Source organism: Sturnira hondurensis, unplaced genomic scaffold, assembly GCF_014824575.4.
Source record: "Sturnira hondurensis isolate 20B ecotype Veracruz unplaced genomic scaffold, ASM1482457v3 Scaffold0021354, whole genome shotgun sequence".
Taxonomy (NCBI): domain Eukaryota; kingdom Metazoa; phylum Chordata; class Mammalia; order Chiroptera; family Phyllostomidae; genus Sturnira; species Sturnira hondurensis.
The window spans coordinates 10,064,885-10,090,168 of NW_028093985.1; the positions used below are offsets into that span (position 1 = coordinate 10,064,885).

The window sequence follows — 25,284 nt, forward strand, 5'->3', positions numbered from 1 at the left end:
TTAACTTTAACTATTCTCAGTTAATTTTAGACAATAACAAACTCTCGCAGATGGAAAGGCTTTAAAATTAATTACTGCTCCCAGAAAATAAAGCTTTCAGAACCAGGCTGGGAGGCTTGGTATGTGGTCACATTTCCAACACAAGGAGGTTTTCACTGAGGCATCTGAGCAGAACAAATTTGTTCAGTGTCGACAGTGGGAATAAGGGGTTCCTTCAGCCTTATCCAAATAGTAGTCCCACTAGTTCCCAGAAGATAAACATGAAGAGACAATCAAACCTTTAGCTGAGACTCCCTTCCCCTCGCTGCTCTGCATTTCTCACCTCCCGGGACTCAGGACAGGTTGTCAGCAGACCCTCTCTGCCCTGCAGGAGGCGCCGCTGCCCTCCCATTGGGAGGAATTGCGGCATAGGAGGTAGTAGGGGGCTAATTCACACGCAGCGTTTCTCTCTACAGGCTGGACTCAAAAGCAGGTTTAACACCTTGGGTGAAGCTTAATTTACAGTTGCAGGATTACAGAGGAGTGCATTTAAAACACAGAAATAAAGTTGCAATAAGAAACTCTGAAAATGATAGAAAATCAATCTGCTCTCTCCTCTAGTCCTAAGTGTCAGATATTGGAAAATATAGCTCAGAAGCTGTGTAGGTGGTCATGTGAAGACATATAAGTGGTAACTATAAATCTGATCAAAGTAAATTGTAAAAGCAGATATTCTGAACTTGAATATTTAATTATTTTATGACAGTAGTGACTTGTTACTTTCAATTAATTAAAAGTATCTCCATTGTACTCCACTAGTATCATAAGCTAAAAATACTACCCTGTTAATATTCATGAGACAATGAAAATGAAGCACAAGGCATTTAAAGTCTCAACATTTGTAAATACAAAAGTTAAATTAAAACCGTTTTTCTCATGGGCAAAATGTAAAGCAATATAATGAAAAAGTCTTTTATATAGGGTGCTTTATTGAATCACCTACTAAGAGTTTAATAGACATTAAACTTGTGTTAAAGTTATTCATTGTAACTTTATATTCTACATTTCATGAATAATAGTAACAAACTTTTCCATCTATGGTAATGTGATTATGATAAATTTATAAACATGTGCAAAACGTTAAAACAAACATTTAATTTTTGACATTTCTGGCACACGACGTAAATGGGATGAAGAAGACGAATGTTTCGGTGTTTGAGACCCAGGGTTTAGTTAGCGGACCTCTTGTCAAACACCTTACAAATGTTACCCACACCCATTTGACGTGGATTACGAAAGTCGTTTGCCATGATTACAGAGAAGCGTGGGCTATTCAGGTCTGCAGAAAGCTTGAATCCCTTGCTGCCCACATGGATAGGGAATTCCGTACACTGCGAACAGACACGCCACCTATGGCACCAGTGGCATCGTGCTCAGATGGCCCAATCCAAATGTCAGTACATAACAGCTGAACACAGACTGTGAATTGGGTTGTTTAGGCACTTTTGGTACCACTCAGCACAGTACAACACCCCGTGAAAATAGTCACTACCTCCTTTCCTTTTATTTTATTCAACATTCTCTCTTCTATTAATCAATAATTTGCCTCTATCTAACATAGTTTTTCTGTAATTCAGTGTGCTGTGGAAATCAACTTAAATCAGGTAATTCCTATGCTCACACTGGTTACAGTGCTGGACAAAGAAAGGCAAACTGTGACTATAAAGGTATATTAGCTGCTATGGTTGAATATATATATAACTGGCAGAGTGGAAAAAAAAGACATGGTAGTCACATCTATCTTTGGAAATAAAAAGCAGGAATTTCAGGAATCACTTTATACAGAAGGGAATAAAAGAGCAGAATCCAAAGACTGGTAGACAGGAGGACTTCCGCCAAGATGGAGGCATAGGTGGAAACACTGTGCCTTCTCCCACAACCAAGTTTGCATACAACAAAGGTTTGGAGAAACAAAGACACAACCAAAGGACAGAAAATTGAATTATACGGAAGTCCGACTACATCTAACCGTTCAACTGGACGGTAAGAGGGGTGGAGCCAGCAGCCAGCAGGGTCGGGCAGGACAGGTCCCCCGATCCAGGCGCGCAGGCAGCCCGGAACCACCTGGCGTGCAGGGCAGACTGACCGCGGGCGCACATTCGAGCACAGTGAGACGGACCACGCAGGCCCCAGGGGGTGAGGGCTGACAGCGGTGGCACACTCGCGTGCAGTGGGACGAAACGCGTGGGCCCGGTGACAGCAGCAGCTGCTGCGCCGGTGAGGGCCGAGGTGGCAGGCAGCAGACGGGACGCCATAGTCCCTCTTTGACCCCGCCCCCACATACAACCTCACAACCCAGTGACTTAGTTGCCCTGCGCTACTGAACACCTTAGGGCTCCGATCCTGGTATGGAACAGGCACGGACAGGCCGAAAGATGGTCTAAGAAGAACTCAAAGTCCCAGAGTCAATAACTCTCAGCGACCGAGAAATTGCCAGCCTCTCAGAAGCACAATTCAAGACACTGTTTATCAGGATGCTAACAGAACTGGTGGATTATAGTCACAAATTAGAGGAACATATGAAGGCTAAACTAATTGAAATGAAGGGAGATGTCCAGGAATCCAAAAGCGATGGAAAGGAAACTGGGACTCAAATCAATGGAATGGACCAGAAGAAAGAACAAAACATCCAACCAAAAAGGAATGAAGAAATGAGAATTCAAAAAAATGAGGAGAGGCTTAGGAACCTCCAGGACATCTTTAAACGTTCCAACATCCAGATTATAGGGGTACCAGAAGGGGGAAAGAAACAGCCAGGAGTGGAAAACGTATTTGAACAAATAATAAAGAAGAACTTCCCCAGTCTGGTAAAGGAAGTAGACTTCTAGGAAGTCCAGGAAGCTCAGAGAGTCCCAAAGAAGTTGGACCCAAGAAGGAACACACCAAGGCACATCATAATTACATTAGCCAAGACTAAAATGAAGGAGAGAATCCTAGAAGCAGCAAGAGATAAGGGGACAGTCACCTACAAAGGAGTACCCATCAGACTGTCAGCGGATTTCTCAAAAGAGACCTTACAGGCAAGAAGGGGCTGGAAAGAAGTATTCTAAGTCATAAAATCCAAAGACCTACAGCCAAGATTGCTTTATCCAGCAAAACTTTCATTTAGAATGGAAGGACAGATAAAGTGCTTCTCAGATAAGGTCAAGTTCAAGGAGTTCATCATTACCAACCCCTTATCATATGAAATGCTAAAGGGACTTATCTAAGAAAAAGAAGATAAAAATATGAACAGTGAAAGGACAGCAAACTCACAGTTATTAACCACATCTAAAACAAAAGCAAACCAAGAGGACAGCTAGATCAGGAGTGGAACCATAGAAATGAAGAACACATGGAGGGTTAGCAACAGGGGAGTGGGAGGAGGAGAAGGGGGGAGAAGGTACAGAAAATAGCATAGACAGTAGGTAGAAAATAGATAGGGGGGAGGGCAAGAATAGTGGGGGAAATATAGAATCTAAAGAACTTGAGACACGTGGTTATAAACTAAGGGGGGAGAATGGTGGGGGAGGGAGTGTGCGGGTGGAGGGGAATGAAGGGGGGGAATAGAACAACTGTAATGGTATAATCAATAAAATATATTTTAAAAAAACTTAAATAAAAAACAAACAAACAAACAAAAAAGACTGGTAGACAGTCAATAAACGAACCACAAAGTGTATACGCCTGAGCACAGAAGCAGAAACGGCCAGATGAATTTGAGGACTGGCACGAATGCAGGCCAATGAGGCCTTGTGTGCTGGATGTCAGAGAGGAAGTAGCTTCAGAAAGGAAAGAGATTCCTGGAGCAGCTTCTTTTAAATTGGAGAAGAATTGCTATACGCTTAATCATATAGTCCATAGTCATAGAATCTGAAGTTAAGATGCAAAACACATCCTTTAAAGCTAATAAGCAAGCAATATGCAGTATATTAGTATAAATGTCATCAGTGATCAAATAATTAGATATTAAATATTTTCGGTACAGAGGCATCGCTATTTTTACTTACTACTAAATGACTTTTTGTTTAAAAAAACTAAAAAGTAACTTTAAAGAAAGCAAACACCTATGAGTGAAAGTTCCATTCTAATAAACAACTTGAAAGAAAATAGTGATTTTTCACCCTGAATTACTGTATTTAAAAAAAGATAATTAGAAAAAGCAATATATTAATGTCCAGATATAATTATCCTTAGAAAGTTGTTTACTATGGATGGGAGTGTATAAGGGGACATAGCTTTTTCAGGAAAAACCAGGCTAATTTCTTTTACTTGAACGAAAAAATAGTAAAGATAGATTAGATTCTATACATATGTATATGCATGTAGAATACATATAAGTATGTAATTTGGGTTCTATAATTATAAACAATCTGAAAATGAAAAATATACACTTCAAAATCAGTGTTTCTAAAAATGACTTTTTTGTCTCAAGGAGCTCCAGATGTCTATAAGTACCAAAAAAGTTTTCACACATATTATGTACAGGTTTTTGAATGAAATAAATGATTATTTTTCCTGCCATGTTGAATTCAACTGTTTGCAAAGTTTCCAAAATTAAATCTTACTATATATATGGAATTTGTGCTCCAGAGATAAAAATTTGTAACATAATTTGCACTCACATAATTTTTGACTCGTATTTTCTACACTATTATTTTTGTTTAGAAATATAAAAATCAGATGATGTTGAGTTGGGATATTTTAAATCTTCTAACAATGAAGAATCTAATAGCCATTTGTAAACATAAACTGTTGAAAATACTTAAATGTGTTATAATGAATGAATGATGCTTATTTATGAATTGCCACTGAATGTAGGGTGCCTTTCGGACCAGGCTATAACATTGTTCTGCCTCCCTACAGTGTAGACTTTACAGTCACGTAATTCCCACTGTCCTTCCTCACGGTTGTTTCCTCTCTTTCCACCAATGAGGTTATTACTGCCTGTGATTTCAACAACAAAGTGCCCCAAATCATCAGGCGAAAGTGTTTTTAAATTTCATTTTTCTATTTCTTAATGTAACTCAACCAGGACAAATCCAGGCTTTATAAACAGATGAAACATACTATTACAGTGCAGTCTGAGGAGAACTGGCAGCAGGTCTGGGGCAACCCAGGTGTTTGTATTTTTACCCAGTAATCAGCAAGATTCCTCTGCATGGTATCGATTGAGAAACTAGTCTCTCTTCCTCCCACAAACTCTGTGGCATGTAGAAAAGGAACATATGAAAATCATATTCACATTTTCTAAAAGTGTGAAAAGTATTTAACAGAGGAAGATCAAACATACTTTTCTTAGTGATAATATACTAGCACTGAAATTATTGGTAAATTAACTTTCAAGGGAAAGTCATGGCTTTGCCTAGGTATACCCTTCAAATAGATCAACAGGTAATAATATAGCTATAATACATAGTGTCACTGGGTTTCACTCCCCTCATATTCTATATATTATGTTAAACTAGCTTTTAGTTTAACAAAAGTTTTATTAAAAATAGGCTGTTTGGATAAAGTAAAATACAATGGTTCAAATAAAATGATTAGCAGGCGGTGTAAGACCAGACCACAAAAATGCCTGGTTTTGTTTACCCCATTTGCTTTTCTGTGTCTTATATTCAGAGCATTTGAAAGCAAGTGCTGTCTTTTCTCTAGTGCCCAGTAGAACACAGAGTGGCATTTATTCAGTACATGCTTGTTGAATGAATAAAAACGATGAGGATGAAAATACAATAAGACAAAACCACCTCAGAAATTTTTTAAAATATAATATTTTACTGCACGTAGCTATAAAAGAGAAAAGTAATAAAAATAATTTTCTTTAGAAATAAATCAAAAATAGTCATCCTGATTGACCTAAGTCAGTTAGCCAAGTATTCAGGTTTAAATAAGGGTTTTTAAAATTTTTATATGAGATAATCCAAGAAATATTTTTATAATTGTGTGAAGTTGTTATATCTCACATCAGTCAGAAAGGAAAATGGATATTCTAGGATGGTAATAAACCAGTCAGTGTTTAAGGTAGTAGTTTATTAGCTGAAAAAAAATTCCATCTGAGGAAATAAAGGTCATAAAAACTGGGGGAAAAAACAGGTTTCTGTTTAACTGTATTCATTAGACCAATCCTTTAAATCCAGAATCAACTACAAAGATTATGGTGCTGTTAAAAACTGCATGCAGAGTGTGTAAGCTTACAATGGTAATTTTAACTTTCATCAAGACAGGGAATAAAATGTACTGAGTATGAGTTATTGCATGTGTGTCATACATCTGAAAGATTAGGGGACGGGCGTGCTTATCCTAAGTGAATTTAAGCAAAGTACTCCAGTGTTTCATTTGAAGGACTGATTATAAATTAAAAAATTAAATGACACAGGAAATTAATAATTTTCAGCACAGAAAATTTAGTAGGTGATTTACCTTTCTGGAGCCTCTTAGATATAATTTTCTTTTAAGAAGGGGATAACCCTTTTAGAAAAATAACTTACTAAGATTTTATTAATGAATACAATAACATAATATGTGCTCTGAACACAATCACAAGTACTATTGAATAACAATGGTTAGCTTTCAGTTTTCCTCCCATTATTTGCAAGATATCTTCATCTAATATGAGACCCTTTTTACTTACTTTTATTCCACTTCTCTAAGAACTCATTATCTTCATACTAATAGCAAAATAATAATAATAATAAATAATAATAATAAACTCTATTAAAAATAAAATAAATATTTGATTATTCTACTTATGTTAATCATTGTATTTATCTAACTATAATCATGGGATAAAGACACTTGCAATTCATTCTTTGAAAGGCATATGATGCATTAGTGTGACGTTAGCAAAAAACTGGGACAAAGTACAGCGAAATATTGGGACGTGAAACTTTAACATAGTGTTTCACAGAGACAACGTTGTGAAGTACAGTATTTATAGTTTATCAAAACATGCCGGTCACCGAAGCTCACAAACATAATATGCTAAAGGAAAATCAATTGTTCTGTAATTTTTGCTCTAAATCTTAATTTCTAAAGTTTTATCATGACCTCAATTCCACAAGCGTATTTCATAACAGTCAAGTGCAAAAAAGAAGGTCTCTGGAATGATTTTTCGTTAGTAGAAAGCAAGCACTTTTTTTTGGTCTATTTTAAACTGTAATTGGAAATTCATTAGCTCATGATGGAAACTATACAGATGTGCCATTTCCTCTATCTGGATTTCTCATTACATGTGTGGCTATAGATGAAAAATTGTGTCTAATTGTATAATTTAAGAAGTAATTTTTGCAGATTCATGCAAGTATACGTTTGTATAGCCAACCAAAAATATCAGGTAACTACACAGAGTCATCCAGATAAAAGAAATCTACAGGATATGCAAAAATTCACAAGAAATCTGAACAAAGAAAACATCTGAGGGAGATTTTAGCCCTGCTCCTAAAGTTTGGAAGTCAAGCCATTTGGCCATAAATCAAATTTCCTTTTTATTAACTGCATGTAGAGCAACCCCTGTACACGGCACCTAACATCACAACAGAGATTCCCATGTTGAAAACTGTCTTGATACAAAATATGTAGTAAACAGATGAAGCTGATCGGCTACCTAAACAAATCAAAACTCTGTCATAGCTCCCTGTTCCAAAGGAATAAGGCCAAGCTTTTAGTATGCATGAATCCTAAGGCACACTAAATTCAGCCAATAAATGTGAGCACATTCCTCCAGCAACTGATACACAAATCATGAACTTCTTTATGATGTTCCCCAGACTCTCACCTAGCATCTTTGATCACGCTATTCCCTTGGCTTTTAGTCTCCACTGAAAACCATCTTCCAAGGCCTACCTCAAAATCTATCTTTTCCGTGAGGCTTTCTTATGATAATTAATTACTTTTTCTACTGACCCCACTGTTGTCCTTTTCTTGAGCACACACTGATGACTTGTTAGAAGTTATTAATGTTATCACAGGACTCCCCACTCCAACAGAAGCAGAATCTTTTCGTAGAAAACTGGTTTGATGGCCTTTTGTACCCTCCGACTATGTAGTTTCCTATCTCACTTCAGCGAAGTGCTCAAAAAACATTTAACTGAATTTCATATAAGGTGTTGATACTGCTACCATCCATCCCATCTTTGGGAGATCAGTTAATATCTTGGTCTTTCACCATGTTCTCCTTTTTTAAAAAGTAGGTGGCTGATGATAATACATGGAAATGAATATTGAAATGCCTTTAGATATTATATCTCTCTTTCTTTGATATGCACCTTAAAACAGGGATATTTATAACCCAAGAATTTAAAAATATATAAAACTGAGTATACCTTCCTATGGAATGTAGTTTCCCACAGTTGATAGACAGTTTGGACCCTTAACTAAATTACCCTTTCTTCTGTGACCATGAAAAAAGTCATGTTTGGGCTCTCACTGTCTTCTTTCTGAAATGACTCTGGTCGGTCTTTGATGTACCTTGTCCCATCCCATCTGTTACCTGAATCCATGACCATCTGTCATTTTCTGCAGCTGTCCAGGCATTGATAAGCCCCTTCTTATTAAGACGAGCGTAGTAGGGGTACCACTTCTGAAGTCCAAAAAGAGCTCGGTGAGTAGATGAAGCTGTGATTTGCTGATTAGATATGATTCCACCTTCAATTCCCAATGGGCCCGAGCATTCTGGAAACAAATCAGAAAAAAATGTGAATGTTATTCGAAATAATCCATACTGGAAATGTGGCTGCTTGGTTTGATTAGAGATGTTTTCAATAGATTTTGAATTGTACCATCATACCATTTAAGCTGCACATACTTCACAGATGTTATGGATCACCACCCGAAATATTTTCTGTACTTCATGACACTCACCTCTTTCTCTCTTTGTGAGCAAACGCTTGTGAACAAACACTTCCCTTCTGCATTATGACTCTGCAATATGTACAGTTTTCCTTTGGCTGTTGTTCACGTCAACAAGAGTGGAACACCCTTAAAAGGCCTCTATCACATTTCTTATCCCTCAGGCGTAGCGTGCCTCATAAATCAAAAGTTCTCAAATATCTGTTTATCTATTATTTTTTTCTAACCTCCACCTGAGTTTGTGTTAAAATAATTTTTTATTGACTTAGTCTTCTCACTACTATAAATTTTTAACTTAAATTTTTATAACCAATGTCAGTTATAATTCCACAAAAAAACATGTGTAAATCTGTCAACATTTAAAAACATTATAATAATGACTTGTGATAGGTTATAAATAATAGAAAATACATCAACATAATATTTATAAAGCAGGTAAACTTTCTAGCATTATAAAAACAGTTCATATGCCACTCAGTAAATCAAGATATTAAAATATTTATATTTCTAAAATTTTATTTCAAAATTCATAACTACATATTGGACTTGTGCAATTATATTTTAACTTTCTTATTTTTTTCTTAAATTGGTTAAAAATTTTAAGGAAAATTTTATAATACAAATTTTAAATACTAAAATTGAAGCATAAAATAATCAAATGATATTTTCTCAGATAATAAATTTGTTTAGATTTTAAAAACAGAACTGGAGGTCAACCCATCTAAAAATTACAAATATTTATATTACATATATTTAAAATGTATAATTATTTCATCAACTTTCACCAGAGAGTACATTCATTATACATTCAGTTTTGAAAATTCATAAGTAATATTATAACTAATAAAAAGTAACATCTAGTTTTTTTCTATTGAATATTTTTATGTATTGATTTTAGAGACAGAGAAGAAAGAAGGGGAGAAAGAGAGAGACACACACATCAATTTATTGTTCCACTTATTTATGCATTCATTAGTTGATTCTTGTATGTGCCCTAAACAAGGACCAAACCAATAGCCTTGGCGTATTTGGACAATTTTCTGACCTACTGAGATACCTGGACAGTTTTCTTAATTTCTAGTGTTCTTAATTTCATTAACATTTCATATACTATCTTCAATGTTTTTGCCATATTTGATTTGTATAATAAGTATAATAATGTTATTATGAAATATACTACAATAATTTATCAGGATTTCTGAAAAGAATGAAAGGAACACACTACCATTATAAATTCCACTCTAGAGAAATCCCCTGGATCAGTGACAGACACCCAGCATACCTGATAAATTTTAATGACTATTGAAGTTCAACATTTGACTGTAATAAAATGTTTATATCAGTTTGGGGTTAAAAATATGAAAGAAATAATTCTGCAGCTGGATTATAATTTTTTAACTTTACAAAGGTATACTAGTAATTTTTTTCATTAAGACATGTTTACATGTCTCTTATTCCTATTCCATGACCAGAGAATAAGTGGCTCTAAGCTCATGGCTAACATTTCCCCAATTGTTTTAAAGCCTTTAAACACTTTTCATTAAAAAGATAACAAACTGTAGCTAAGTAATCACTTTAATCAGACTTTATTGGTAAATGACATTAATAGACCAAAAATTGCTTCTTTGTGACTAATGATTAAGAAATCATTCACTTGATAAGTTAAATTTAAATATTAGAATTTATAAAACATGTAATTAGAGCTGCTTAGCACTTTGTGAGGGTACACTATATCACTTTGAAGACATTAAATTTATAAGCTGTTTGTTTTTAGAATTGCAGTATTAAGACTCACAGATAATAACCTAATATTCACATTTCAAAATAATTAAGATTGAGAGCTCAAATACTGAGTCTTTGGATTCTTGCTTTACTTTCCATTTTATGTGATATTTGCAGAGTTCATAAAAGCACTAAGACCTTTCTGATGACACTTTGATGTTAGCAACTTCAGGAGGCTGACTTTTTAGGAGTATGGCTACAGAAGGAGTCTCAAGTACCCTTGTCTCTGATTTGTACGGTGACTGGGTGGGAGAATGCAGCAGGCACAGAGGCCATTTACTGTAGGTCAGTCGGGAGTAGGGCAGAGCTAGAGAGCCAGCTTTGATCAAGCAAGCTGCAAGACAGCCTTAGAAAGAGCTCTATACCATTGAATTGTGTACTTCTAAAAACCCCATGGTGAATTGTACATCTTCACCAAATTCGTAAACATTTAAAAAGTGATTAGACCTCGAACCACACTGTTTAATAAGTACACTTCATCAGCACCAACCAACCTTCGCTTATTAGCTAAATGGTCTGTAAACACATTGGTCGTGAACCATTGAATTTCATATAAGCCAAACACCAATCAGCGATTTAAAAAACACATTTGCATATTTTTTACTCTACCCATAATTCTCTCATTTTTGTCATGTCCTCGCTAGTCATTTATTCAAACAAAATGTAATTCAAAAATATCCGTGACATGCTATATAAATATAGGCTTCACAATTTAAAAGTATCTTTACATAAGTTATTTCATTGCTGTAACGTCAAATTTACAAACTCTGCGTTTCTTTACTCAGTTCTCAATTACACACGGTTTTTAAAAAATAAGTATTCACAATATTCACTTACATTCTGTATGCTGCCAATCAGTAAATTCCAGCAAAGGAAACCTGACTATAGGTCGGGGTGGGGTGGGAGTGGTGAATTACCAGGGCAGGGAGGGTAGGGGCCCTGGGGCCAGAGGGGTTCTTGAATGAAGTCAGTGAGGCACCAGCTTACTTCCTCACTGGTTAGTGGTCCTCACTTTTTCTCATTTAAAATTCAGGGTTATTATAAACCTCATTCACCAATTTTGAAGAAGTAAAAAGTAAAAGGTGCTTTGCCTTTATTAACTATACATTGTTGAAAACAAAGAGGTTGGTTCTGTAAAGTCACACCCGCATTTCTCTTTCGAGTTGCAGAGACGCTGACCTTTAGCTCCCAGGAAGCCCTGCGGGGTTTTCACACTGTTATAGCCTTAAACGCGCACGGTGGCTTGTGCCAGGAAGAGCCCAGTAAGGATGAGCTGAGTATTGGTAATGGGGCCCCTTTTTTCTACACAATAAACTAAAAAGCAAATACAAGTCTCATACTTTATTGCACACTGAAAAGTTGTCACGGCAGCAGCTTTTCTTCACTGATCATTTGGATCATAATCAAATGGATGTCATCATAACGAAAGGTTCAAAATCCAATTTCCTTTTGCCCATGCAATCCACCTCCCCAAAGTCCTATTCAATTCAACAGTTATAAAAACTAATGAAGGAGTTGCAATTCAGAACACAAATGAGTATGCACCTAAGATTAAGTGACCTTAAGCAGTGCACAACAAGATGCTTAAAAGAAAGCTAATGCGGAGCTGTGCATGGTTATCACTATCTAATGAATGAGGGAAGGATATGAAATGCTACTTTTTATCTTTAATTGTAATTTTTTCCATGATGATTTAATCCCCTTAGGTGCCCCTCCCCTTAGCAATCACCACACTGAAATACTATTTGATGAAAAATGTAGCATTACATGAACATTCTGAAGTTTGTAAAAGTATCCTTATGTATTTCATTATATAATCAAAGTAATATTTTAAGGAAAAAGTTATTATGACTATATAATAAATGCAGAAACTTGTGAGGAGGGAAGTTAAACTTGCAAAAGGTGAGTCTGGAATTTAAGCCAAAATGCTCTGCTTCCTAAACAGAAAATAATATCAGTTGATAAAGTGAAGAGTCCAGTAATTCTTTAAGAAATTACTGATTCTGGATCTTTTTCCTCTGGTGTAATTTTATATAATAGATGGGTACTTACACATACTAGGAAAGAACATGACTTAATATGCAGGAAACATATCAAATACCATTAGTGGCATTAAGATATGACAGAGTTTTCACAAACTGGTATACATTTAAAAAGCAGGTGACAGTCTATGGCAGAAGGTCACAGAATTAAATATTGAGGTATTATGGTCTCCCTTAAAAGGTGTTAAAAGGTGTTAAAACCTGATATAACTATTAGCCTATTTCTGCTTATCTAATATAAACAGGCTAACTCAGTCCTGAGTAATTCCATGACCTCTTGTTATGTGTCAATCTATCACTCTATCTGTCCACTCATTTTTCATTCATTATCTCAGTTTTGAAAAATACATATTTACTAAAGCTCTACTATATATCAGGCACTTTTCTAGGCAATGGAGATACAGGGACAGACAAGGCAGAAAAGATCTAAAATCTTAAGAGTCCATATTCTGGTGGGTAAGCAAACTATCAGACAAACAAACAAGCAAACGCTACAAAGTGATAAGTCAAGAATAAAAGATAGTGTGTTAGGTGATCAGTGATGGCTTTCTGAGAAGTGACAGTAAATCGGACCTCTGAGAAACTGGCTATTGTGTTAGGTTAACTGAAATGGTTTCCTCATGTAGCTTTCAGTCCAGTGGGAGAGAGACAGAGAAATAAAAACATTTTACTATGTGACCGTGGGTGCACAGGATTCAATGGGAGAATCAAGAGGAACTCATAACCCAGCCTTGGGTTCAGAGAAGGATTTGCTGGAAAAGAGTGGGAGCTGGCATAATGAAGAAGAAAGGGAGGGCAGACACAGAGACGGGAAACAGCCTGGTATGAGTAGGGAAGGAGAGGCAGGTCAATAGTATGAGACCGAGACAGGAAGAATGGTCAAGATAGGATGAAGTAGCAGAATCTAGATTAGTTTGCTGAAGAGCTTGCAGAGAAGATATGATTCATTCAGTGAACGGAGTTGTTCAAGGATTCTAGCTACAATCACATTTCCATTTAATGTAGGTCATTCCTGCTATATTGTGTAGGAGAGATTGAAGAGGGGCCAAAACTAATGCCAAAAAGCAAGTTATCAAATTGCCTAGGTGAAGAATGATACAGGTCTGAAAGAGATATGAAAAAGAGCAGGAATTCAGAGTTTATTTCGAGGTAAAATTGTTTTGTGGAACTAGGGACAATTAGACGTAGGGTGGAGGAGAGAAATAGAGTATTTTTGAAGGTGACAGCATAGATAGTGCTCCCTTTAATTGAGATTGTATGTCTCACAAGCAACACCATTGAATCTAATTCTCCTCTTAAATTTTTATTGAAAATTATTCTTGCTGGGGGACTGAACTCGGGAGGACCTGTTTTAGCCTCACCTGCTATTACCATACTGAACCTCATGAGCAACAGTTGCCTCAACCAGGCTGCAGGGAGACAGGATCGAGAAGGGAAAGACGTGCTTCTATGCTCAAACCATTCCCAGAACTTCCCACTCCACCGCTGTCCTGGTGTCTCCCGTGTGTCCAACTGCTGTTCCACAAAACGAGGAGCCGCTTCCTGGGCAGCGATTACATCCCTCATGCTGTGTAACAGGAAGCTTCAATCTTAGCAGACACTGAAAAATGCTTATCTTGGGAATTAATTTAGAAATGACTATAAAAGACAAATAAACAGCAAAAAATTATAGCTAAGATTTTAATATTCTGTTTGCATAATTCATTCTCATATTAAAAAAATTTCACCTATTTTCTCAAGAGTGCACTGATACAGATGCCTTTAGAAATCATTCGTATGCTGAGGGAAGAGGAAGAGCACTTCTTCAGTAATGAAAAATTAGTCAAGTGGGTTACTTCCCCTTTAACTAGTTGCCAGTCACCCGGCAGGTATTTGTGAAATTGCCCAGAGTTATCCCTAGAGGGGAACCAGTGGCAATTTGATCGGTTCTGAGTTTGGCAGGAGAGCACAGGAGTCAACATTTCTCATCCTCAGGTCTGTGTTTATGCATCTTTGGTTGTGTTCTTGCTTTTGTCAGGTTTAACAATACTCCTAAATTAAGGAGTCCAATCAACATCGATTGCTAGAGGATTTTTAGGCATCATTTACATAGTCATCTAGAATAACTGCATTGCATGAATTGTCTAATTGGCCTGGAAATGCCTTCTCACATGAGGACCTGCTGTTCCGCTGTTCAGACTAACTGAGCGAGTGAGTGATGTCACCTGGCAAGTTCAGCAAGAAGAGCAGCTGGGCCAGCTGAGGCCAAGCCTCTCGTGCCCTCCCTCCCCAGAGCACTTCTCCATTTTTTCCAAATCCCTGTGAATAAAACAGCTTCAAAATGAAGCCCTTCTCAGTCTGCAAACTCATTCTCTGGAGTGCGGTAAAGAATGGCATCGGCATTTTATTGATTTTGCAGCTGACAAGTAAGCGGTGCCTCAAGATGTCTCACATTTTGTTCCTGAGTGTGCTGATTAAGCCTTTCAAATAAGTGAGATGCATGGCTGAATCCGGAACAAGAATGTACAGCTTTCATTTGCTCGCTCTCAATATCCAGACCTCTTCAGAATGAAAGGATTTCAAATTAAAGCTGTGTAAGAAACAAATCTCCTTTAAACATCTCCAGTCCTCTCTTTCTCTGAGCACCTCATCTTCTTAGAGGACCGTGAGTCCTCTGCTGTGCTTAGTATAGCGTGGTAATCGTGCTGAACACAAGTGCTGGTGAATGGATTACTGGTGATCTCCAGTACTGCAGAAATTAATGCTGATTCGAGCGTAAACTCCCCTCTGTGCCACCTGGACCACAGGCTTTCTTTTACCCTTAGCGTTTATTTCCTTTTAGAGCTGTCTTGAGACCAGGATCTAAATTGGTGAGGTAGAGATCAGGCCACTATTCCTAGCACTGTGGCTCAGGTGTTAAAAGGAGCCTTGAAGCCCTGGCTGGTGTAGCTCAGTGGATTGAGCGCGGGCCTGCGAACCACAGGATCGCAGTTCGATTCCCAGTCAGGGCACTTGCCTGGGTTGCAGGCCAGTTCCCGGCAGCGGACACATGAGAGGCAACCATACATTGATATTTCTCTCCCTCTCTCCTTCCCTTCCCCTCTAAAGATAAATAAATAAAATTTAAAAAAAAAGGAGCCTTGATTTTTTGTTGTTGTTGTTGTTCTTTAATGTCTTGTCACCTAAGCTCCAAGACGTTTGTTTCTCTTAGATTATTACTTCTCTGCTGTTGAGTGGTGTCAGAAGAAAGAGAACAAGGGAGGCAACGAAGACAGGAAGTGTAAGAAAGGCTGATCTCAAGTACAGCTTAAATGTGCTGCTTTGGCTGTGGGAGACAGCGGAGATGGCAAAGGAGCTCCTGGCACACGCAGTGAGAATGAATGTGGACGTGCATGACAGAGCCTTCCCTTCACTCATCCATTCACAGATTCCTAGGAGCATGCCCCAGGGAGTCGGCCTCCTGTCCAGCCCTGGACGAGATTACCGTAAAAGGACTTGGAGGGAAAATTCCATTTGGCAGTTTGTTTCTCTTCACACCTGGAGACTACTTCTTTGTACCAGTGCACAAACTTCACAGGCGGCCACACACTAACCTTGCTCAGGGAAACTATGGCAAAATCATCAAAACAGCTTTCAAAAATTGGTTAAACTTATTTGGATTGTACATAAAATGTATGTGTAACTTTGAGAAAAAGTTATTTTTTTTTTTTTGCTCTTCATGAGCTGCTTAGCCTAGATAAATACTAATTTTCTCGACAATCTTGAGGACTGATTCTGTGATATGTGGCCACTAAAGAATGCTCTGCATGCTGTTAGAAACTCTATTCTATTATTTTCTGTACTGGAAAGTTTATAAGTATCCAAGATAAATGATGAGAAATAACTATTTTTGTTTATATTTTGTCTTAGGTAATAAACTTCTTGAAGGTAGAAATGATGCTTTTTGCATTTTTTTTTAATTTCCAAAGCACTGTACACATTGTCTTACAAATTTGTCTGTTTTCAATCTTGTGGGTTAAAGTAAATTAATATAAATCATTGCTGTTTTGGAATTACTTCTCTGCCTTTGTTGAAACTGAATTAATCTTCTGAATATAGATATGATCACTCTAAGGATTCAACATACTGGGTAGAGATAAAAATCAGAAATCTTTTCTTAGCATTCTGAAATGCTTGAACTATATAAGAATTAGCTCTCAGAGATAGGAGAAATATCTTGTTTACAATAAAAACCAGCATTCATAATATTATAAATTCAATTATTAGTCATCCAGCTATTTTCTGTAAAATGTAGTAATGCTTTTCCCACGGTATTATCTGTAGTCAATTGTGATATATTATCAGTTTAAAGTAATTGTTTTGAATCCAGGAAAAAATTAAACCCATGAAAAAAGTAATGTATAATAGGAACATGCCCAATAATATTTCCCAAAGCTAATTTTTAGCATCTTGACGCAAAATGATGGTCACTGGTGTTATTTGAATAGTAGGGCCTATGGACTGTAGTATTCGGAAACCAAAATTCTTACTGAGATAATTAATAAAAGTAAAAAATATCTGATAAGATTATCATCTTATCATAGTACACAGTTGCTATACAACAACAAAAAAAGAGTGCTTTTTAATTACTTTAGCTGCATTCTTTCGAAAGAGAAAAGCACCTGGGGTTTCCAAGTGCTGCATGCACTTCCGCAGCCAGGCAAGATTTCAGGAACTTCTACTCAGGCTTCTACTTAAACTGCACAATTTATCTTGCACCAACCATAAAGATAACAACACGGTCTGATGAAACATTTGTCTGGGGAGTCAAAAGCCTGCAGTTCAAAAACCTGCAGATGTATTCCTGCTTCCAACAAAAGATCTATCTGCACAGGAAAGATCTAAAATAGGTATAATGCCAAGGTAAATGCTAAAGGTGGGACTCAGTTGCTTCAAGAAGCACAAGTTGAATAGCAAATGTAAACACTCAAACACTGCTATGCAGAAGACACATTTTCACACTTACAAGTCATTTACAGCTTTTAAGATTTTTTTTGTAAATGTGTGTCAGGATAAAGTACCACAAGGCACTTCCTCTAATGTTTTCTTTTACATAATATTATTGGTCTGTCAAACAGTGATTTTTACGTGAGAGAGAAATCCCAGTCCCAAATCCAATTATTAGCTATCTAGTTGTTTTCTTCTGTACAGTGCAGCCATGCTTTTCTTCCCACTGAGTGTTATATCAGGTCAACTATGAAGACTCAGTGTCCCAGGGGTCAAAAGGATTCAAAACTGACATAGGAAGCCACTGCGGATGGCAGGGTGTGGCATGATAGGCCCTCTCTGTGGCTAGGGTATTGGGGAGGCCGGTGAAAAAAAGGATGAAGGGTGAAATGGAACTTGGAAGAATACAGTGGATGGTTTATTTATTTGAATTCTAGATATGTCTATGTTTTACTTTCACTCCTACAAAATATAAAGAAATGTTTGTTATATAGGAAATAAATAGGTGTACCTATATGGTCAGAGAACTATTCAAGTTGGTGAAGGGAACTAAAGTTCTTACAAGTAACTTTAAAATCTGCAACAGTTTTTAGGGTGCAGCGTGATGTAGCTATTATTTTTAATATACAGAAATGATAAACTACACAAAAATAAATTGAGAGAACCAAGTAAGTAAATTTTACCTAGCATGAGGAAGACAACATTTCATTATTTATTTTTTTAATTTAAAAAAAATTGTCCAAATCCTCTTTCACTAAAGAAAAAAATAAATGACTGTGTGAACTATAAGTTGCTCAGGCAGGGTGTTCAGACAACATAGATTTGGTGGCTTTGTACTTTCAAAAGTTATCTGCTCAGCTAAGCCAAAGCTGCAAAAATTAAAAGATATTAAAAACACTTGTTTTATATTAAGAGATTGAAAGGTCTACAATTTGAGTAGATTATACAATTTACAAAAATAAGTAATTTATTTGGGAAATCCTTAAGGTAACCATACATGCTCATAACCGGGGGCCAGTGATGTGTGTGAAGTGACTTACCGTGTCTTGGCTAATTTTCTATTATATCAGTTCATCAAGACTGTTTTCAATGTAACTCTGTGTCAGAGCATGAAGGAAAATGCAATAATCTAGATACGTTTATTTTTAAAAATATGGAGGATGCCAATATAGCAATCAAATGCTTACAAGGAGGAGTAACACCCACCTTAGGTTTTCTGTGTAAGTTAGGAAAAACAGACGGTAAGCACTGAGTAAGTCATGTGATGACAATAAATATGCCCTCAGCGAATGGTAGTTCTTATGTTGTTGTGGTTGTTGCTATTTACTGTTATAAAGCAAAACTACATGTGAGAAGTTATGAATGAGGGGAGATTGGCTTCCACTGTGACTCCTGAAAGACCTAACATTTAAACGTATGTTCAGCCAGGTTTTACATGCGCCCATTTCTTGTTCAGGAGGTAAAAGGGGAGTAAACCATGTATTTTCATTTTCTATGTAAAATATTATTTAATAAAAATTAAATACTGACATAGGCATAATTGTTCATCATTACCAGTTATTGAAAATTATTCAAAATGTCATTTTTCATGGGGTTTCCTTAATATCATATTCATCATCAGATATTTCTGTCACCAAAGCATTCAAATTGTCAAAGAAATCTTTGCCTGGGGGAAATATAAACTATAGTTTCTTGTAATGACTGAAAACTAAATGATTCCCCATAGTATATTGCCAGACTCACTAAAAACAAAAATTACTAATTAAATAACGTCTTTTTAAAATAGGCCTACTCTGGCAGGCACTTTTCCTCATTGTGGCACAAAATAAGGACCTCCTATGGAAAAGTCTCATATTAACTCTTTGAGAAACCCAATTACAGCTCTGAGAAGCGCCTTCATAATCAAGTTTCTTTCCCAATTTAATATCCGAATAATCCTATCTTTAGATTAGATGGAGATGAAGTTTTAGCTGGTGGCAATTTTGTTGCAATAATCAAAGAAATCTCATTTCCTTGAGAGTACAGTAACAAACCATTTTTCCCCAATTGAATAATACCTAGTTGCTACATCTGCAGTATAACCTTTCGGCTTTGCCATGACTTACTTCCCCAGTCAGTGTGAGACGAATGTTAATATTCATTTCCCCAGTTTTCCGAGGACACAAAGGGGATGTATGTAGAAGAAAATCATGAAATGCCACTTAGCACTTAGCTGACTCTTTGCCTGATCTGATTTTGAGATATAAAAAAAACATGCACAAATATTGATTTCTTATGAAGTGTCATATAAAGAAAGTAAAATGAAGAAACTTCTCTAAAGGAAGGAACCTTTCTTTTCTTTCCCAGACATGCCTGAAGAATAAAAATAAAGCCTGTACATATTTATTACAAAGAAAGTATGTCAGGCATTTCAGCCTCAAAATAACCCACTGCATATTAGGTTCACTCTCAATTTTAACTGAGACAACTGAGACTCAGACAGGTTAGGTAATTACCTTGAAGTCACGGAGGCAGGACCTGGCCCCAGGTGTTACCTATTACCAAAAGGTCAAGCTGAGCGCTGTGAGGTGATGTGCTGAGGGCTTGCTGCTTGCCCTGCATGACTTGACAGAGTGAAGAAGTAATGAAACACGACAAGAAGGACTCTTGGTCACCCTGCTTACGAAGATATGGAGTCGGGGCGTAAGTAAGAACATGTTTGTCCTCATCATTGTTTCTGCCACAGCTTGCGGACTGAATGGATAACATAACGTCTGCTGTTACTCATTCAACGTTTAACAGATGCATTTGGAACCTCTTCTTTGTGTAGGGCTGAAGTATAAGTCTTTTAAGTTTCCAAATGATGATGAGGTGGAGTAGCTCAGTAGAAACTAATTTAATGTTAGCATCATTTTATAACTAGACATCTGTAGAAAAGGACTATGGTGAACTGCCTACTTCAGTGGTTTTCGCAGCTTTAATTTCCCTCTCTTTTGCTGTTTATTTTCTCTCTACAGTATAAGAACTACTCTTGTATTTTCACTTTTAAAAAGGCCAATTCTGGTGTAGAACATTTTTCTCTGTTTAACAAAATGCTTCAGCATAAAGTGTATAAATAAGTGATAATCAGTAAAAATGTTGCTGCATGAAATATCTGAGATTTTCCTGACTATGTTCTCCTCTAGGACTTTAACGGTGTCACGGCTTATATTTAAGTCTTATATCCACCTTGAATTTATTTTGGTGGATGGTGTAAGTTGGTACTTGAATTTCGTTTTTTTGCACATAGCTGTCCAGTTCTCCCAACACCATTTGTCAAAAAGGCTATCTTTACTCCATTTTATGTTGCTGCCCCCTTTGTCGAATATTAATGAATATTAATTGATCTTAGAGACTTAGGTTTATTTCTGGGCTCTCAGCACTGCGGGGTGGGGGGAGCTGGGATGGAAGTAAAAGACAGAAAACTGTACTTGAACAACAATTAAAGCAAATAAATAAATAAATAAGTTATAGTCAATAAATATTTTCTATTTTTTGTTAATCAAATTGATGAAAGCAAACCTCTCTCTCTCTCTCTCTCTGTCTTCATCTCTCTCTAAAGAATTCTTACTAAAATTCAAAGAAATCTTGGCCATTCAAATGCCCAGGATTGTCAAATGTCCAATATATCCATGTAGAGATTTTAGGTGTTACAGAGACAAGGAAATAATATAATGAAGAAAAGGTTCAATCTTAAAAACTTTAGATCTGAAATGGGATTTAAACAACTTGACACACAGAAGGCAATCTCTAGAAAGAAAAACGTAATAATTAATAAATGTTGTAAGCATAGCCTTTGGTAGTATGCTACTTGTGGTGGATGTAAACAAACTCCATTTTATGAAAAGGAAACTAAAACATTAATTTTGTGATTTCCAAGTGTTATTTTAAGATACACATTATTTTTGTAACTAGAAACAATGTTTTAAAAAACAAAGTGTCGCTCAAAGTAAGTGAAATGTAAACAGTTTTCTAAACGGACCACAGCGATGCTGTGACCTGTTGCTAAATGGTATAGAGATAGTATCTCTATAATGGTATTCAGAGATAATTGTACTTAGAAAAAAATATTGAACTACTTTCCAAATAAGGTGTGTGTGTGTGTTTGAAATGCTATATATTAATCTTATTGGTGTTGAATTATTCTAAACACATCTCCACATTTGCATAGGGTAATCTTCGGGCAAATACAGGGGCTTCTACAGATAGGGCCTGACATAAATAATGGTAGAGTACTTATACTCACTGTGGCAAATTCAGTTGGACAACTGAATTTTTGCATCATTTGCTCTAGTGTTAACCCACATTTTTATTCCATAAATTTAAAAGTAATTACTTGGATGGCTTAGCTTAGCTACAAATGACTGCTGCCAGTACATTTTTTGGAATGGTCACATTACCTACGTTTCTGTGCTATTGTTAGTGGACTCCAGTGAGACAAAGGTCCCATTACCCTGTGCCATGATGTCAGATGCCTCCTGATGTCAGATACATTAATATGTTCAAATAAAAGGCATGCATTTCAGAGTTGAGAAAATGAGGAAAGACGTGTGATTTATGTGCATTTCATTCGTGGGCACTCTTTTTGTTCCTTAACAGTTTTTTTATTCCCATATTCCTGGTATTCCCAAAGCACTACAATTAGGCAATCCTGCGACAGGTACAGGCAAACCAGAATGAAAAAAAGTCCTTCTTTAAGGTCATACTAGAAACCAAAATTTGAAGGTTTTATTACCAGACTGGAAAATGTCAAATGTCCAATATATTCATGCAAGGAGTTTAGGTTTTAGCTGGCGGCAATTTTGGGAAAATAAAGTAATGTTTTTCTGTTAGATTGGCTTACCCAAATCATTGGACAGAATTTTATGTTACTCTGTAATATTTTCAGGCAACAGTGACACTTCTCACAGGATATTTTTTTTACACTGAAATACAGAATGGGCTGACAGGGTCCAGAGGGGAGAGGGGAGAAAATCACAGGGGAAAAGGGGATGGACTCACATGAACAAGTATAAAGGACACATGGACAATAACTAAGGGGGGGCAGAAATGGGAGGGAGGTGGGGAGCACTGGGGGGGGCAGGGCTGGGAACACAAGACAGAAAACTGTACTTGAACAAGAATTTTTAAAAAAGTTTTACTTTTGATGATTACAGCAAACACCAGAATACAGTTAATAGTCCTGTGGGGATTTTTGTAATGTCCTTTGTTGTGAATAAATTCACCTAAGCCAGATGAATAAAATTCACCTGGCTACTCAAATGGTTAGATGTGTATAAAAAAACTTGTATTTTGCTCTGCTAGGGGGAAGAGTTAAGGAACACTAAATGAATTGTTTTCCTTTCTCAGGTACAATTTTAAGCTGATTGCTTTGTGTATTATACATACTTTTCATTCTCTAATCTACAGCATTCTTTTTATTCATAAAAAAGAAGCCACCCAGAGTAAAATATTGCTATCATTGAGAAATAAGATAATTTAAAAAAAAATTGTATTATTGTTCAATTACAGATGTCCCCATTTTTCCCCATTGTTCTCCCCTGCCCTGCCCACCCCAACCACCCATATTCAATCTTCCCCCACCCCATTGTCCATGTCCATGGGTCCTTTTTGCATTACTGCTGCCAAAAAAAGAAACAGTAAAAACATAGGGAAAAGCAAAAATTATATGAGAGACCATGTGACCAAAAAATAGGAATATGGAGAGAATGAGGAAGAAAAAAGACAGAAGCCCGAGTAGGACACAGGCCTTCTTTATTGCTGTGGTTCACGTGTAGTCTTCAAAACTGCCCCCCTAATGAGGTAAATTGTATGGGTCTGTCCTTCTTGTCATCAGAACAAGCCAAAAAGCACAACAGAGCGATCTCAGCATCTAGCATAACGCCATTTTCACTGTCATATTGCAAAAAATGTAGGTTGTGAGATGACCAATCTTTACCACTTTCTTGTTCTAGTCTGACACCCAGAGATCTGTGCAAACCCATCCTCCCTTAAAGAAAGAAGACCAAGTGAATGATAGAATTGTAGCAGTCTGAAAGCACACACTGTTTAAAATAACTAGGTACAAGTATATTCTGACATCAAACCTAAATTTAAAAACAGACTTAAATATATGTTTAGTGATACTTTCATCTTGGTCTTGATGCTCTGACGCTGATGTGAATGAACACCAGCTGAAAATATCACAAAGTGAACGGACTAATATTTTTGGTTGTTTGTTTTTTAGGTAATGAATATTCTGCATTGACTTTGTATTTGATGCTGTGATTTCGGATGATACTCTGTATACTAGCTGCATCCTTCTAAAGTGACTGTGTATTTGGCACTGACCATCCAAATAACTAAATTAATTATAAACTTTCACATAGATTACAACTGTTCTTAAGAAAATTGAAAATGTCTTGTCAAAGGCAGACTTTAGACCTTTGGGCAGGTGGGATGATCTTCAGTTTATCTCTCTTCCCTTGCGTTTAAATACAGGTTAGTGTCTATTGACACCATAGGATACATCACCTCACCATAGGGTTACAAACTTTCCAAACCTCTGCCATCGGTGAGAAGCAGCAATGGGTGCAGGAAACACTCAATTCTACTAACAAACCTAGGTAAACCCATGATGAACATGTGGCTTACGAGTATCATCTGCAATTTTACTTACATTTTGTTTTCATGGAACTAGAGAACAACACTCAACAGAAAGACCAGGAATGGACATTGAATGAAAATGGCTCATTTATACTTTTAATTCCAAAAGCATTTTCTGTATACTCTCATCTAGTGTATACAGAAAAAAATCTTTTGAAACCAGTAAACTATTAATTCAGGGCTCTGAGCCTCTTCTCTACTATGAGTTCTTTATCAGTCAGGTGAAGCTTACAGAAGCACAAGATAATTATAAAAATATTTAAAAATGTGTGAAATAGTAATATATGTCCTTGTCAATTATTACCATATTAAATAATAGAGGTAGTGACAAGTCACTGTAGTTTCACATTAGTAAACAGTGTACATTTCATTTTCAGATCTGTGTAAGAAGTATAATGTGGTGTAAAGATGTCTGTGGTTTCTACTAATAACAGTCGTTGGTAATGCTGATACTATGATTCATTGTTGCCTACACAACAATGAATTGATAGAAATTGTTGAAATATTGATATTTCAACAATTGATAGAAAATTGATAGAAATATTTCTAATTGATAGAAATTGTAACTTTTAGGTAGCCATTAGTAAAGATAAACATATGATTGTTTTCATCGAAGGACATGGACTCCCTGAATTCTATCCCCCTATCTTTTGAGGATCCCGTGCTCCAGGTTAAAACTTTGCATTAAGCATTTAAAGGGTGGGACTGATACTCTGGTTTCTCTTCAGATCATATAAATCTTTCACCTTTTTGAAGGGTGGGACCAAAGAAGTTGTTATGCTAATCCTTGTTGGAAAGTGCTCATGTTCTGTTAAACTGAACACTATTAATAATGATAGAATTCATGGATAATTCTAATGGGAAAGAAAATGGCATTATTAAGTTACTGCTGAGTGGATATGAAGTGATACTTCCATAGCAAACAGTTGTTTTAAAGATGGTTAAAACTGTGTGTCTGCTGGAGAGA

General features: G+C 36.5%; 1 protein-coding gene across 2 annotated transcripts in view; it reads right to left on the reverse strand.

Moving 5' to 3' along the window:
- EDIL3 (EGF like and discoidin domains 3) overlaps positions 1-25,284 on the reverse strand; it is a 402,449-nt gene that overhangs the window by 122,475 nt on the left and 254,690 nt on the right. For both annotated transcript variants that reach the window (XM_037032234.1, XM_037032233.1), the window contains one exon: positions 8,507-8,688. In XM_037032234.1, the coding sequence (XP_036888129.1) occupies positions 8,507-8,688 (182 nt within the window). The remainder of the gene's footprint in view (positions 1-8,506; positions 8,689-25,284) is intronic.